The sequence below is a fragment of the Condylura cristata genome, unplaced genomic scaffold, assembly GCF_000260355.1.
Source record: "Condylura cristata isolate star-nosed mole 26May11 unplaced genomic scaffold, ConCri1.0 scaffold00005, whole genome shotgun sequence".
In the NCBI taxonomy this organism is placed as follows: Eukaryota; Metazoa; Chordata; class Mammalia; order Eulipotyphla; family Talpidae; genus Condylura; species Condylura cristata.
The window spans coordinates 510,427-526,801 of NW_004567106.1; the positions used below are offsets into that span (position 1 = coordinate 510,427).

General features: G+C 36.9%; 1 protein-coding gene across 6 annotated transcripts in view; it reads right to left on the minus strand.

The window, feature by feature from the left end:
* The window catches only part of HECW1 (HECT, C2 and WW domain containing E3 ubiquitin protein ligase 1), a 426,246-nt gene that overhangs the window by 62,170 nt on the left and 347,701 nt on the right, over window positions 1-16,375 (minus strand). For all 6 annotated transcript variants that reach the window (XM_012720822.1, XM_004676647.2, XM_012720820.1 and 3 more), the window contains 3 exons: window positions 11,592-11,675; window positions 6,003-6,112; window positions 1,006-1,126 (listed from right to left, as the gene is read on the minus strand). In XM_012720822.1, coding sequence (XP_012576276.1) covers window positions 1,006-1,126; window positions 6,003-6,112; window positions 11,592-11,675 — 315 coding nt within the window. The remainder of the gene's footprint in view (window positions 1-1,005; window positions 1,127-6,002; window positions 6,113-11,591; window positions 11,676-16,375) is intronic.

A 16,375-nucleotide genomic window follows, 5' to 3' on the forward strand; every position in this document is an offset into this window, starting at 1 on the left:
TTTAATTTTGTTTAAGTTTCCTTGCTTTCGGGATAGGTATACCACTGATTTTATATGTCTTTGAAATATGCTATTTCTTGTCTCTCCTTCCTTTCTTATCCTGTCCTTCTGTTTTCTTTGCAATTTCTTCACTTTATTAATGTTAAAAGATATATTTATTTATATGTATGGAACTGAGGTACAGGCCAGAGGTGTATGGGTGATGAGAGGATTCACCAGAGACAGAGTGGGGAGCAGAACAGGCAGATCAACGAAGCACACTGCTGAGGGGAGCAATGGGAGAGTCAGGAGAAGACTGCCGTGCCATGTGGGTCACCTCCATGGTGGGGGATTGAAAGTACATTGAAGCAGTTGTGGCTGGCTTTCAGTGCTGTGTCCTAACCTGTTGCACCACCAGGGAGGGCCTTTTCACTTTATTTATTTATGCATATAATAACAGTGGTATAGGCCAGAGGTATGGGGTAGTGAGAGGATTCACAGAGACAGAGTGGGGAGCAGAACAGGTGGAGTGACTAAAACACACTGCTGAAGGGAAATCAGGAGAGGTCTGCTGTGCCATGTGGGCTAGCTCCCTGGGTCTTCACTTTATTTTTTAAGGTTTATTTTTATTGACTTATACATACAAGAATGGGGCTGTAGGCTAGATGTGCATGGGGGCTAGGATTAACCAGAGACAGAGGGGGAGCAGAATAGGTGGACCTACTGAAACGCACTATTGAGGGGAGCAGCAGGCAAAGCAGAAGAGGTTGGCTGTGCCATGGGGGTCAGCTCCCTGGCAGGGGTTGGAACTCTTGCTTCAGTGGCTGGTGATAGTTTGATAGCACTGAGACTTTAAACCCTGCACCACTAGGGAGGCCCTTACTTTGACTTTTTTCCTTCTAACTTCTGAACTTTTTTCTTTCTTCTCTTTTATGAAAATAACTGCTACCTATTTAAAAAGAAATAGGTAGAACAGCATAGAAAAATCTACTATTTGTATCCAGTGCTAAGTACAGGATAACTCACTTAATTTTTCCTGGACCTTGACCAAATCCCTTGGCTTCCAATTTTCGATAGAAATTACGGAGCTTGGCCTCAAAGTCTCTTCGGTAGGGTGAAGGTGCTCTTGCACTGGCTCTCTGTAAACCTACAAAGAGAAGCAGACAGGCTGATTATGATCACTTTTTATAAAATAGTAAATATGTGCAGGGCAATAGTAGAAGAAAAGCCAACCAGACAGTCATTCCTACCTCTTCAATTTGTATTGCTCCAAGAAGCTTCCTCTGATTTCTAACACACTTTCAGTTTTATAATAAATAGAAATACAGAAAAGAATAAACACTGATGAAAGTATGTCTTCCACTTCAGATTGTACTTCAGAATATTTTCCTTGGCTTACTTTTATTTATGCAATTTAAAACAATATAAATCAAATTAAATAGTTCTTATAAGATGCTATAAGAAATGATTGTGACTACAAAGAGGCAATGAGGATAATAATATATGTGGCTGTGGTTGCCGTACTACTTTAACTATGTTGATATTCATGCATTTGATATATATGCACATCTGTCTACTAGGGCTCAGAGAATTTATTAATTTATATTAGATTATCATATATATATATATAATGACTCCTTGACCCTATATAGAGGAGTGTATCACAGAGTGTTTTGTAAATACATTTTATCTTTAAATATATATACATATATATTTAGATTTATTTATTTATGCGTACAGAACTGGGGTTCGGGCCAGAGGTGCAGGGGTGGTGAGAAGATTCACCAGAGACAGAGTGGGGAACAGAACAGGCATATCAACAGAGTACACTGCTTAGGCGTGCAGTGAGCAAGACAGGAGAAGCCTGCTGCACCATGTGGATCACCTCCGGTGTGGGGGAATTGAACTCTTACCAAAGCCAGCAGTGGCCAGCTTTGCAGTGCTGTGCTTTAACCCGCTGAGACACCAGGGAGGGCTACCTTTATATATCTTTTAATGAGAAATTAAATGAAAAAACAAATAGCATTCCCCACCAACTTTCACAGAAGGCCCAAATCATGATCTGGGCTTTCAATAACTATATTCTAATTATTGAATTTACAATCAAGAGAACACTGATATAAATTAACTCACAGAAATGAGAATAATTATAAGTTGAGATGATTGTTTTCATAAGGGAAGAGACTCAGTTTTGTGAAATCATAGAATGCTCTGACCAAATGCATGAAGGTTTCCTTGGGGAAATATATAAAGCATAAGTAGGTATGAATTGGATTGAATGAGTCAGGGAAGACTTTCATTTAACTAAGAGAAGAGATGATAAAAAGGAAGATAAATCTAAACAGAGTATCATAATGTACAAAGGTACTATAGCAGAATAGAAAGGGTATATAGGTAAATGAGAATACAGGATGTGATGACCAGAGTGATACAAATTAAGGTTTGAGAGGCAAGCAAATGACATTTCTAATAGGGTAAAGTACATTATGTTAAGAATTTTATTTAAAGATGTACACATAATATGAGGTGACTTAACTTATGAAAACAGAAGGGTTTTTTTAGTGTTTTTTATTTGTTTCTTTTTCACAATAGCAAGAAAAAAACTAGAGGATCAGAAAATATTTAGAGTTTAAATTGGATAGGGTAGTTTCAGTGTAGATGAGAGTGAATAAATTAGAGATGTGTTTAGGAGACAATGAATTGGCTATAAATAGAGAGGGAGAGTTGGTTTTCAGGGAGAGGTGGACTGTGGTAACATCCACTGAGATGGACAACAAAAGAAAAAGAACAAATTTTGGACGGAGATCATGTTTGTCTTTAATGGCCATAACTCTAATGTTTGCAAAGTTACATAGTTTGAGACGTAAGAGAAAAAACCCAGAGCTGAGTCTTAAGGATGGTAGGAAATTAAGGATGAGTTGGCAAAAGAAATAGATGAAAGGCACACTATAATGCTAAATGAAGAGTTGACTTACGGGCAAAGCAATAAATAGCTTTACATAAGCTGAAAAAAACAGGAGAAAGACTAAGAAAGAATTACTCACTGTACTGAGTTTCAAGAGTTCATGGCATTTGTGAGGGTAGAACTCTGGTGAACAGGGGAGAGGATTAACATATTTGGGAGGTTTATACAATAACATAATTTGAGAAAAGTCTAATAGCTTTAGCTTTCTTGAAGGAAGAAAGGATATCATTTACTAGGAGGAAAACACAAAGGTTAGAGGTTTGAGGAGGAATGTGAATGTTTCAAATAGCAGCAGAAAAGAGAACAAGTTTACCAAAGAAATGTGGAAGAATGTACTTTAGGGTATTAAAGATTGATGTGAGGTGATAGGCAATTAATTTATAATAAGTAATCTGATCTACCAGGTGAATTTGCCTTATTACAGATGTAGGGGAAGCAGATCATAAATTTCATCTAGAGGTGGAGTTCTACAAAAGAAATGGAGAGGATCAGGAAAGTTTAGGGCCCTGGCGATGACATTAATGGAATGATCAACCACGGATCAAACTGGAACAGTGAAAGACTGCTAGAAAGAAAAGGAGAGGGTTTGGTCCATAATATGGGCATTTGGTGAAGCCAGAGGATAATATCAGGGAAAGTGTTTAAGTGAGCATGTTGGATAGGAAATGGATATTTGAGTTATTGATTTTAGAGATGACAACAGGGCAAGAAGGTGACTGTGAGATAGTCAAAGAGTAGAAAGCAGGAGCTCTAAATAGGTGTCCTTGTGCATGCTGACCTCATCCAGTGTGACAAAGGGGGCTTAGGGACTCTATTTAACATGTGTCACAGTCTTGGAAAATGACCAAGAATTTGTTGGATGATAGCAACTGGGAAGAGATACACTTAAGTGGTGTAGCAAAGAAACTTTGAGGGCACCAGCCTCACCTTTGGACCTGAAGTACCTGAGGTATAAGGAAACCAGTAGCTATCCCCTGAAGTGTTTCTACAGTGTAGTACCAGATTTCACAATACAGGTAGAACTATTTTTTTGTCTTTATTTGTACAAGCATAATTTTTCAGTACAGGAGATAATAGTATACTTTTATAACATGGCTGATGGTACTACCATTCTCTCCCTAGTGTTAATCATTTCTGCTGTACAAGCTACTTTGGAATTAAAAAACAAAGATTTATTTATTTATGAATAAATAAACTGGGATACAGGCCAGAGTTACAGGGATGGTGAGAGGATTTACCAGAGACACAGTGAGGAGCAGAACAGGCCAACTGATGAAATGCACTGCTGAAGGGAGCAGCAGGCAGGTCAGGAGAGGCCTGCCACGCCATGTAGGTCACCTCCAGGGTGGAGATCAAACTCATACTGAAGTGGCTTTAAGCCTCTTAGTGCTGTTCTTTAACCTGCTGTGCCACCACAGAGGGCCTACTTTGGAATTAAGTTAATTTCATAAAAGTGTAGGAAAGTGGAAATTTTAAAATGTAACTTCAAAATATCTGACATGTAATTTATAACCTCATAGTCATAGCTAGGAAAATAAAAAAAAAATTTGAGAAAAGAAATTGCTGATTGCTCCAATTCATGGCATCAGCAATAGCTCTATTACAAGGACAATTGATTCCATTTATAAAGGTTATTGTGCAAAAACTATCCTCATTTTTCTAATTGTAATATATACCTTTTATAGAATGATGTTACAATAAGACTCCACTTCCAAAGGTTTGGTCCAAAAAACATAAGCAAATTATTAAACTGGCATAATCTATGGCAATGCAATATGCAGACTATATATCAACAGTTCCCCTAAGTGGAATGTTCTGTGCCCCAAAAGTAAGCAACTGGTGTGTACTGGCAACTTGACTGTGTTGACAGAGAGTGGCTCTGACAAAGCTTCTGGTCCTCTTCTTCCCAGACTGTGGCCTCTCAACTACATTGCATGTTGGAGGTTCCATGAATTGAGCATTTCCTTAACAACACCCTTGGTACAGTGTATGTTTGGAGGAAGTAACAAGGAGATATTGACTTAAGAGTAGATTTCAACAAATAGTAAATTTACCTCTGTGAGACAATTCTAAATGAAATGATGTAGAGGAGTCAAGTTTATAGATATTCTAGTTTTAGAGATCTAGGACAGTATTGAGTGACACTGAGTGAGAGTCAGAGCATATTGCTAAATTCTGTTTTTTGTTTTGTTTTGTTTTGTTTTTTAATTTCCCCATTAGTTTCAAAGGCCATATTTGGACTCTGAGTCTAGTGGTTGTGAAACAGGAAGTTATTAGGTTTCTTCACTTTCAAATTTTTAAAAAGAAATTTATCACCACCAAGACCTAAATGTGATAATACAATCCAAGTAAGTGAGAACATTTTCAAATACCTGGATAGATCCCATTTAGGAGTATGGGTTTGACTTAAACTAATTATCTTGATGAATTTACAAAAAATATACTTCTTGCACTGAATAGATCATTTGGGATGGAAAATACCTACCTCTCAAGTAAATGCATTACAAAGGAAAGAAAACTTTAGGGGAACATTTTCACCATATGAGAAAATTTTGGCATTTTCATGGAACATAATAAAGCCCTTAATAACCATATTTACAACATTGAAAAGTAACCAAATCTAGGCATTTAGTAACATTGAGTCTTAAGGCTGAATGTTTCAGAAAGGAAGGTCCTTTCTCATGGTAAGACCCTTTTAACGGTTTGGACAGTACATTTGTAAGACAGCAATTTCAAGAAGGAGTAGGCAGATTGAAAATATATTTGTAAAGGACTAAACAGTAAATATTCTAGGCTTTTCATCATATAGTCTCTGTTGTTTCTACTTCACACTCTTATTACAGTGTGAAAGCTGCCATAGAAAATATATAAACAAACAGTGGTGGCTGGGTTCCAATAAAATTACATATATGGACAATTTATAAAATGTGATTTGACAGGAAAATTGAGAGGTGAGAAGGGACAGAAGACAAACAAACAACTGCTCCTTTTCCACCATCATCTGGTGTAAATACAGATGGCCACTCACTGGAGATATACGGCTAGATATTCAAGTTACCTGGAGAACTCTGAGGTGATGAACAGGGAGAACAGCGAGGAGAGAAACTGTACCCTGGGTGGAAGGCAGATTGCAGTGGGACATATGACATAATCTCTTCTTCAAAGAGACTGAAAAATGAAAAAAAAAAATGAAGTTGGTTCTCTATGAGAGAAAATTGATGAATTCTCACAAGAAAACAATAACACTTTGGTCCAGCTATAGAATCAAAAAGATTGGTACATCCCTTCATGAAAATATTCAGTGTTATTTATTTTTCTAAACAAAGTACAATTCTTTTACATCCTTGTTAATATTTTGACAATATAGGATCTCTCCCCTCAGGTATGGTAACTGTAGCTATTGTACCATCAAAGCACCCATAGTCTTCTGTCATCCACTGTTTTTATCCTTCCCCCTTTGGATGTCAGTATGCATAACTTTCAAGAGTTGATTTGATGTTTGTTTTATCTGACTCTTTGATTTCTCTCTCTTCCTCATATGAGTGACAAAAGTTAGTGCTTATCTTTCTCCTTCTGGCTTATTTTTGTTAGCATAATCCCATCAAGCTCCATCCATGTTGCTGCAATTGGAATGAGTTTATCTTTTTTTTTAATAACTGGGTAGTAATCCATTGTGTATGGAACACCACATCTTGTCTATGTGTCAGTTTTTGGCATTTAGATTGTTTTCATATTTTGGCTACTGAAAACAGTGATGCAGTAAATATAATAGTGCAGTTTTACTTTCAATTTTATGTTTTCCTAGTATCCTTGTGTAGGTATCTATGAATGGAAATGTTGGATTATATGACAGATTCATTTTTAATCTTTTGAGGAACTTCCACATTGCTTTCCATAGGGGCTTGACTACTCTATGTTATCACTAATAGTGTAAGAAGGTGCTTTTTTTTTTTTTTTTTAATTCATACCCTTACCAGAGGTTGTTGTTTCTGGTCTTTTCAACATGAGTAATTCTCACTGGTATGAAAAGTCATATCATTGTGATTTTAATTTGCATTTTTTTGATGATAAATTATGAGATTTTGTCATGTACATTTTGGAAATCTGTCTTTGTGGAAGTGCCTACTTAGCTCTTCTGTCTGTTGGGATTGTTTTCTTTTTGTTGAATTATATGTGTTCGTTGTATATCTGATCTCTGTTCAGTGGTATATTTGCAATTTTTTTTTCTGAATAGTCAAATATTTCTTCATTTTGGTAAGTCTCTTTCACTGTGCACAAGCTTTTTAGTTTTATATAAACCTGGTTGTTTATATTGTCCTTTGTTTTCTTTACTATTGGGGATGAATCCATAAAGATAGCTCTGAGTTTTTTACTTGTGTGTTCTTCTATGTATTATATGGTTTGGGCTTGCTCTTACATCCAAGTCCTTTATCCATTTTGAGATGATTTTGGTGTATGGTGTGAGATAGTGACCTACTTACATTCTTTTGTATGTTGCAATCCAGTTATTCCAGCACCATTTATTACAAAGGCTTTCCTTGTTTCAATGTATATTTCTTGCTTCTTTGTCATAGATTATCTGTCCATATATGAGCGGTTTTATTTCTGAACTCTTGGTCTGTATGTCTGTTTTTTTTATAGTACTACATCTTAATTATTATGGATTTATAGTATAATTTAAAGTATGGACATGGAGTACCACTATTTTCCCTGTTTTTCTCATGAGTGCTCTGACTATTCGTAGTCTTTTGCCGTTTCATATGAATTTTAGGGATATTTGTTACATTTCTTCGAAGAATGCCATTGAAGTTTTTTTTTTAATCTATTTATTTATTTATACAGAAATGGAGTACTGGCAAGAGATGCAGGGGCAGTGAGAGGATTCACCAGAGACAGAGTGGGGAGCAAAACAGGCAGATCAACGAAGTACACTGGTAAGGGGAGCAGCCGCAAGACAGAGAAGTGTGCTGCACCATGTGGATCACCTCTGGGCCAGGGATCAAATTCGCACTGAAGCCACTGCCACTAGCTTGCAGTGCTGCGTCCTTACCCATTGCCCACCAGGGAGGGCTTGCCATTGAGGTTTTATGGGAATTGCATTAAATCTGTAAATTCCTTTGGGTAGTATGGTCATTTCGAAAGTGTTGATTCTTCTATTCCATGAGCAGGAAATATCTTTCCATTTCTTATTGCCTTTTTCTTTTGACAATATTTTATAGTTTTCCTTGTATTGGTTTTTTCCTAGGTTTTTTTTTTAATTTGTATAATTTTAAATGGGATGGCTTTCTTAATTTCTTCTGCTTCTAGTTTAGTACTTGTATATAAGAAGGCAACTGATTTTTCTGTGTTGATTTTTCTGACTGCCACTTTGCTGAATTGTTTACTGTTTTAATCAGTTGTTCATTGAGTATTTAATGTTTTTTAGGTATATTATAATATCACATGCAAAAAATGATAGCTTTATTTCTTTTTTAAAAAAATTATTCATTCATACAGAACTGGGGTACAAGCCAGAGGTGCAGGGGCGGTGAGAGGCTTCACCAGAGACTGAGAAGCAGAACAGGCAGATCAATGAAGTACACGCTGAGGGGAACAGACAGCTCAGGAGAGGTTTACCTGCCATGTAGATCACTTCCAGTGCTAGGGTTTGAACTCATACCAAAGTGGTTGCGGCTAGTTTGCAGTGCTGCGTCCTAACCTGTTGCACTACCAGGGCCAACAATAGCTTTATTTCTTTCCCAATTTGGGATATTATTATTTTTCTTTCTCTTACCTACTTGTTATAACTAAAACTTCTAATATATACTAAATGTAGTGGTGAGAGTTGACATTTGTCCTGTATTGATCTTAGTGGATAGACTTTTAAGTTTTCCACCATTGAGAATGGTGGAATCATTATGTATTTAGCCATAGCTTATAACCATTTTTTTTTTAAAGATTTATTTATTTATGCATACAGAACTGGGGTACAGGCCAGAGATGTGGAGGGTGAGAGGATTCACCAGAGACCGATTGGGGAGCAGAACAGGCAGATCGACGAAGTACACTGCTGAGGGGAACAGCGGGCTGGTCAGGAGAGGTCTGCCGCGCCATGTGGTCACCTCCGGGGCAGGCGGGATCGAACTCATGCAGAAGTGGCTTTAGTTTCTTAGTGCTGCGCTTTAACCTGCTGCGCCACCAGGGAGGGCCCGCTTATAACCATTTTTAATTAAAAATTTATTTTTTTCTGATATCGACATTGGTATACCTGTCTTCTTTTGGGTTTCATTTACTTCTCAAATCGCTTTTCAGCTGTTTACATTGAGCTTATTTTTGTCTTTGGAGATAAATTTTGAATACTAGAGACAGCAGGAGATTGTATTCTGTCTTCTAATTCAACAAAATAATTCTGTTTCTAACTTGTGAATTTAGTCTGTGGACATTTAGAGTGATTATTACTATATGAAAATCCGTTGCTGCTGTTTTGTCTTTAGTTTTGTGGTTGTATCTCTTTCTTTTTTAGTTCTTTTTGTGTTTTTCTATTTTGCTTAGCTATTACTGTTCCTGTCAATATTTCTTGGAGGCATGGGTCTGCTTTTTGTAAATCCCTTTATTATTTCTTTGTCTGAACAGGTCTTTACTTCTCCCTTGTTTCTAAATAGATACAAGATATTGCAAGATAGGACATTCTTAGTTGGCAGTTTTTATCTCTAACTTTTTCAATCATATTTTCTATTCTCTCTTTGCCCACAATGTTTTTTTCTGTAAAGTCAATGGTAGCCTAACCTGGGTTCCTTTACAGATTACTGGCTTTCCCCCCAATGTGTCCACAGCATATTCTTTCTTTGAATTGAACTTTTAGAAGTTTCACTATTATGTGCCTTGATGTTGATCTCATTTTGTTTAAGTACCCTGTTTTTCTTTCAGCTTTCTTGATTTGTATACTTTCTTTTTAAAGTTTGGGGCTTTTTACCCTTATTCCTCCCAATTCCTTTTTGTCTCTCTCTCCCTCTGAGGTCCTCATTATATATATTACCTTTCCTCATGGTATCATTGTGTTTTTTATGGTGTCATGAAATGTTTCTTCATCAATTATTATTTTTATTTCATTTCTCTTTTTATGCTACCATGTTGCTTCTTCATAAAAATACATATTCAAGTTCAATGATTCACTTCTCTATTTGGTTTATCATACTTTTGTAATGTTCTATTGTATTCTTCATCTCCTCTTTTGAACTTTTTTCACTTTGTGCCTTCTTTATTTCATTATTTGGAGTATAATTTTTGGATGTTTCAATGATTTTTATTTCTCTGGATATATTTTTTTTTTAGATTTCTCACACATCCTTGATCTACTTGATCTACTTTCCACTTTCCTTTTTTTTTTTTTAAAAAAAAAAAAAGATTTATTTATATTACAGAACTGGGGTACAGGCCAGAGGTGCAGGGGCAGTGAGAGGATTCACCAGAGACAAGAGTGGGGAGCAGAACAGGCAGATTGAGAAGTACACTGCTGAGGGGAGCAGTGGGTGGGTCAGTAGCGGTCTGCCATGCCATGTGCTCACCTCCAGGCTGGCGGGGATAGAACTCATGCGGAAGTGGCTTTAGCTTCTTAATGCTGTGCTTTAACCCACTGCACCACCAGGGAGGGCCCCCATTTTCCTTTTTTTTAAGAAAGATTTATTTATGCATATAAGAACTGGGATATAAACCAGAGGTGGGGGGGCAATGAGAGGATTCAACAGGGAGAGTTGGAAGCAGAACAGTCAGATCTACCAAAATACACTGCTGAGGGGAGCAACAGGCAAGATAGGAGAGACCTGCTGTATCATGTGGGTTAGCTCCCTGGCCAGCCTGGGATTGAACTCATGCTGTAGTGGCTGGCAGTAGTTTGATAGCACTGTCTTTAGTGTGATAACACTACCTACACCACCAGGGAGTCCCTTGACCCACATTTCTGTGTCTTTTCTTTATGATGGAACATTTATGTCTTTGTGATTGGATTCTGAAGATTTTTTTCTCCCTTTCTGTGATGTAGTCCCCTTGGGAGCCCTGTGGCTTTTCTTTGGTGCTATTCTGTCTCATTGCTGTTTTCAATAGCTACTACTGTGTGTTTGGTCTTTGCTGGACATGTCTTCATATTTCCTATATGAGCTGAAATGCTCACCAAATGGAAACTGGAGGTTTCTTCTGTCTGCCTGGGCCCTGTGTGGTCCAGGCTGTGTCCTGTGCCAGTTCTTGAGGTGCTGGTGAATGGGCCTGACATCATAGATATGTCTCAAAGGGTGGCTGAATGTGACTATGATTGAATAGTGCCATACACTAATTAGATTTGAGCCTTTACTGGTTCCTGAGGCACTGATTTATGAACTGAAGGCCAGGGGCACTTCCTGGATGGTAGTTTAATGCTGAGTGCCACTGCAGTACTCAGTGTTATTTTAATCTCTAACTAATATTACAACAAAATCTCCATCAAGTGCCATATGTAAATCTCGATATCCTAATTGTAATCTAAAGAAGGTGATTGATAGCAGGTAAAAGTGTGGGATCCTATTTCAGTTAGACACTAGGATATTCTAGAATAAATGGTAAATGATTCAATTCAGTCTGTATTGGAGAAGAATTACTAGGGGAATTTTTCAGAACACTTTAAGGTGTAGTGCCTTACCTCAGCAAAATGACTAGATCTGCATCACAGGACAACTTTTCAAGTCCATGATTACCCTCAGTCCGAATATAATGAATTTTCTCCCTAGAATTATGGGGAAAGAAAATAAGAGTTATACACCAACACACAAACTAAATAACAAGTTAATTTTGATCCCTTTCTTCTACTTCAATGTGACTCAGCAGCAATATCCTAATGCCCAAGGTACTTCATGGTATTTCAAGTGCATATTGTCAGTTCCCATGGCACATTTCAAGGGATAAAATTTCTGCAGATTCACTGTGGCAGAAACTCCAGAATACATCAAAATCAAAGTTGCAATAAACAGGAAGAGAGCTGAGTGAGAACTGTTGAAGTAGTGCTGTGCTATGGGTCTTGGAAAATAAGCAGAGGAAGATTGTTGGGGAGTCTTTTCCACATATAACTGATGGAAAATGTGTACTTGCCACACTGAGCACAGATAGGGTCTGGTCTGCAGTACACATGAGTGTCTTCCATGTCAGTTTGAACATAGACATTAATTCTGTTTAATTTTAATTAACACATTATGACCCTTTTACAAATTCACATGCCAAATTGGCACATTACTCTCAGTAATTATATGGATAAATAATATTAATTTTGATTAAATGATTTTTTAAATTTTGCTTTTCTTGACATTATATTAAAATATTAAACACAATACCTATGGTATAAATAAACACAATACCTATGGTATAAATAAACACAATACCTATGGTATAAATAAACTACTATATGCATAATATATTACAAAATTCATATAAATGTATGTTCATGGCATGAAATGAATGCTTCTTTGAAGTTAATTTTTCCCCCTTTAAAAAATATCTTTTAAAAAAATATAATTTACAACAATCTTCATTTTGTACATTTTTTCAATCTCAGTTGTAATCCTCAAGGGCTTCTCACCACCAATTTACCCATGTGCCATCACCATAGTCCTGTGTGTTCTTTCTACCAGTTTTGATGCTATTCCCCTCTGCAGCACTGCAGAATGTGTCTGGCTAAGAGTTGCTTGTTGATTTTAGTTTTTTCTGTATCACAATTATATTTTTTCTTTTCCCTGCTCCCTTACACTCTGCTATGAGAGAAACTATCTGGTATTTTTCTTTTTCTTTCTGGCTTACTTCACTAAGCATGATCCCTTCCAGTTCCATCCATGTTGCAGCAAAAGGCATGAATTTATCTTTTTTGATTGCTGAGTAATATTCCATTGTATATATGTAACATATCTTTCTAACCCAGCCCTCTGTTTTTGGGTATGTGGGTTTATTCTACATCTCCCCTATTGTAAATAGAGCAGCAATAAACATTGGGGTACTGGTGTCCTTTTGAATCAATGTTTTTGTGTCTTTTGGGTAGATACCTAGGAGCGGGATTGCTGGGTCATATGAAAGCTCTATTTTTAGCCCTTGAGAAGCCTCTAAAAAAGCTTTCGATATGGACAAAGGAGCAAAGAATATGCAATGGAACAAAGATAGTTTGTTCAGCAAATGGTGCTGGGAAAACTGAACAGCTATTTGCAAAAAACATTAAGCTAGACTACTACCACACACCATGCACAAAAACCAACTCAAAATGGATTAAAGAACTATACATAAGACCCAAAACAATAAAATATCTAGAAGAGGACCCTCCCTGGTGGCACAGCATGTTAAATCACAGCACCAAGAAGCTAAAGCCTCTTCAGCATGAATTCAATTCCCGCTCGCCCCGGAGTTGTTACACATGGTGCTGCAGACCTCTCCTGACTCACCTGCTGCTTCCCTCTGTAGTGAACTTCCTCAGTCAGCCTGTTATGCACCCCACTGTTTCTGGTGAATCCTCTCACTGCACCTGTACCTCTGGCCTGTACCCCAGTTATGTATGTATGAATAAATAAATCTTCAAAAAAAATGTCTAGAAGAAAATGTAGGCAGAACTCTGCATGACATACACCTCAGTAATGTCATTAAAGATATATCACCCAAAGCAAGGATAGTGAAGGAAAGGTTAAACAATGGTTTTAAGAGCTTCTGTACAACAAGAGAGACACTACAAAAAACAAAGAGACACTCCACTGACTGGGAGAAAATATTTGCACACAATACTAATGACAAAGTACTGATCACAAAGGTACACAAAGAGCTGACTAAACTCAACAAAAATAAAGTGAACAACCCCATCAAAAAATGGGCAGAAGCTCTAAAAGACAATTCTCCATAGAATAAATGAAAATGAAGCCAGGCTACTACCTCACACCATGCACAAAAACCAACTTGAAATGTATTAAAGAATTGGACATAAGACCTGAAACCATAAAATATCTAGAAGAAAAGGTAGGTGAAACTCCGCATGACATACACCTCAATAGTATCTTTAAAGATACATCACCCAAAGCAAGGATAGGGAAGGAGAGGAGGATTTATTCCAGGGGCACAAGAATGGTTCAACACCCAAAAAATCAATTAATTTAATTCAACACATCAACAAAAAGAAAAATAAAAAACAAGATGATCTTATCTATAGATGCCAAGAAATAAATTGATAAGCCCAGCATCCATTTATGAAAAAGATTCTTGAAATTCTTGGGGTAGAAGGAACATAACTTAATAAAGGTCATATACTACAAACCCATAGCCAATGTCATTCTCAATGGTGAAAAGCTGAAACCCTTTCCCTTAAGGTCAGGAAAAAGACAAGGATGTCCAATCTCATTACTATATTTCAAAATAATACTGGAACTCCTTGTCAGAGCATTAAGACAAGGAAAAGGCATACAAATTATCCAAATAGGGAAAGAAGAAATAAGGCTATCACTATTTGCACATGATATGATAATATACAAAACCATAGAAAAGCTTTATCAAAATAATCAATCAGTTTAGTGAAGTAGCAGGATACAAAATCAACACACCAAAATCAGTGGTCTTCATATATTCAATCAAAATGAAGAAGAAATCAAGAAAACCTTTCCCTTTATAATTGTAACAAAAAATATCAAATACTTGGGAATAAACCTAACAAAAGAATAAATGACCTTTACAAAGAATATTATAAAACATTGTTAAAAGAAGTAGAAGAAGACTATTAACATTTTTTTCCAAAGAAATTGAAAGATATCCCTTGCTCTTGAATTGGAAGAATTAACATTATTAAAATGACCATTCTCCCAAAATCAATTTATAGATTCAATGCTATTCCAATAAAAAATTCAGTGGCATTTTTTCAATGAAATAGAACAAATACTGATGAAATTGATATGGACCCACAGCCAAGGCTCTCCTGAATATGGAGGGGATTGGAGATAATACATTCCCAGACTTCAAACTATACCGCAAATACATAATAATCAAAACTGCACAGTATTGCAACAAGAACAGATATACAGACCAATAAAACCAATGGAATAAAATAAAAACCCCAGACTTAAGTCCACAGTTTTATGGACAGCTAATTTTTTATTATTATTACATCATTTTGTGCCCTTTTAATCTCAGCTGCAATCCCCGTAGACTTCCTATCACCAATTTACACATGTGCCATCACCATAGTCCTGTGACTATGGTCTCCCCGCCCCCCATTTTTGACCCCATTCCCCACTCCACCCCTGTAAATTGTCTCTGGTATATAACTGTTCATTATTATTTTTCTCCTCTTGGTCCTTTGTGCTTTTGCTATGAGTGAAATCATCCGGAATTTCTCTTTTTCTTTCTGGCTTATTTCACTAAGCATGATCCTTTCCAACTTTACCCATGTTGCTGCAAAAGTCATGAGTTTATCTTTTTGACTGCTGAGTAATATTTCACTATATATGTACCACATCTTTTTAATCCAGTCATCTACTTTTGGGCATTTGGGTTGATTACATGTCTTTCCTATTGTAAATAAATTATCAATAAACATGGGGTGTCTTTTTGAATCAGTGTATTTGTGTTTTTTGTGTAGATACCTAGCAGTGGGATTGCTGGGTCATATGGAAGTTCCATGCTTAGCAGTTTGAGGAACCTCCAGTTTTCCACAGTGGCTGTACTAGTTTGCATTCCCACCAGCAGTGCAGGAGAATTCCTTTCTCCATATCCTCACTGACATTTGTTGTTGATAGTTATTTTAAGATGTGCCATTCTCACAGATATGAGGTGGCATCTCATTGTGGTTTTAATTTGAATCTCCCTTATTACAAGTGATGTTGCACATTTTTTCATAAGCTTGTTGGCCATCTGCATTTCCTCTTTGCAGAAGTGTCTTTTTAGTTCTTCTGCCAATTTTTTGATGGGGTTGTTCATTTTATTTTTGTTGAGTTTCATTAGTTCTATGTGTATCTTTGTGATCAATCCTTTATCACTAGTATTGTGTGAGGAAATTTTTCCCAATCAGTATGATGTCTGTTTTTTGTAATGTCTCTTTTGCTGTACAGAAGCTCTTTAACTTGATTTAGTCCTATCTGTTTATCCTTCCCTTCACTATCATTGTGTTGGGTGCTGTATCTTTAAAGATGTTACTAAGGGGACTTCCTGAAGATGGCCACAGAGTAAAGATGCAGAGATCACCGTGTCCAAGCCTGCATAGGAAATGAGAACTGAAAACGGACTATAGACTCACTTACTACAAGTTTCAACCCAAACGAAAACACCCTAGACTCACTAGAAGGTAGATAACTGAGAGGGAATCGGGGATTGGGGAGTTCCCAGAAGGGAACTCTGGGGAAAACCCAGGCCCCTGGAAGTTCTGCAGGCTGCTGGAGCAGCTTTGCCCCACGCTAAACCCTGGAGGTAAAGCTGGAC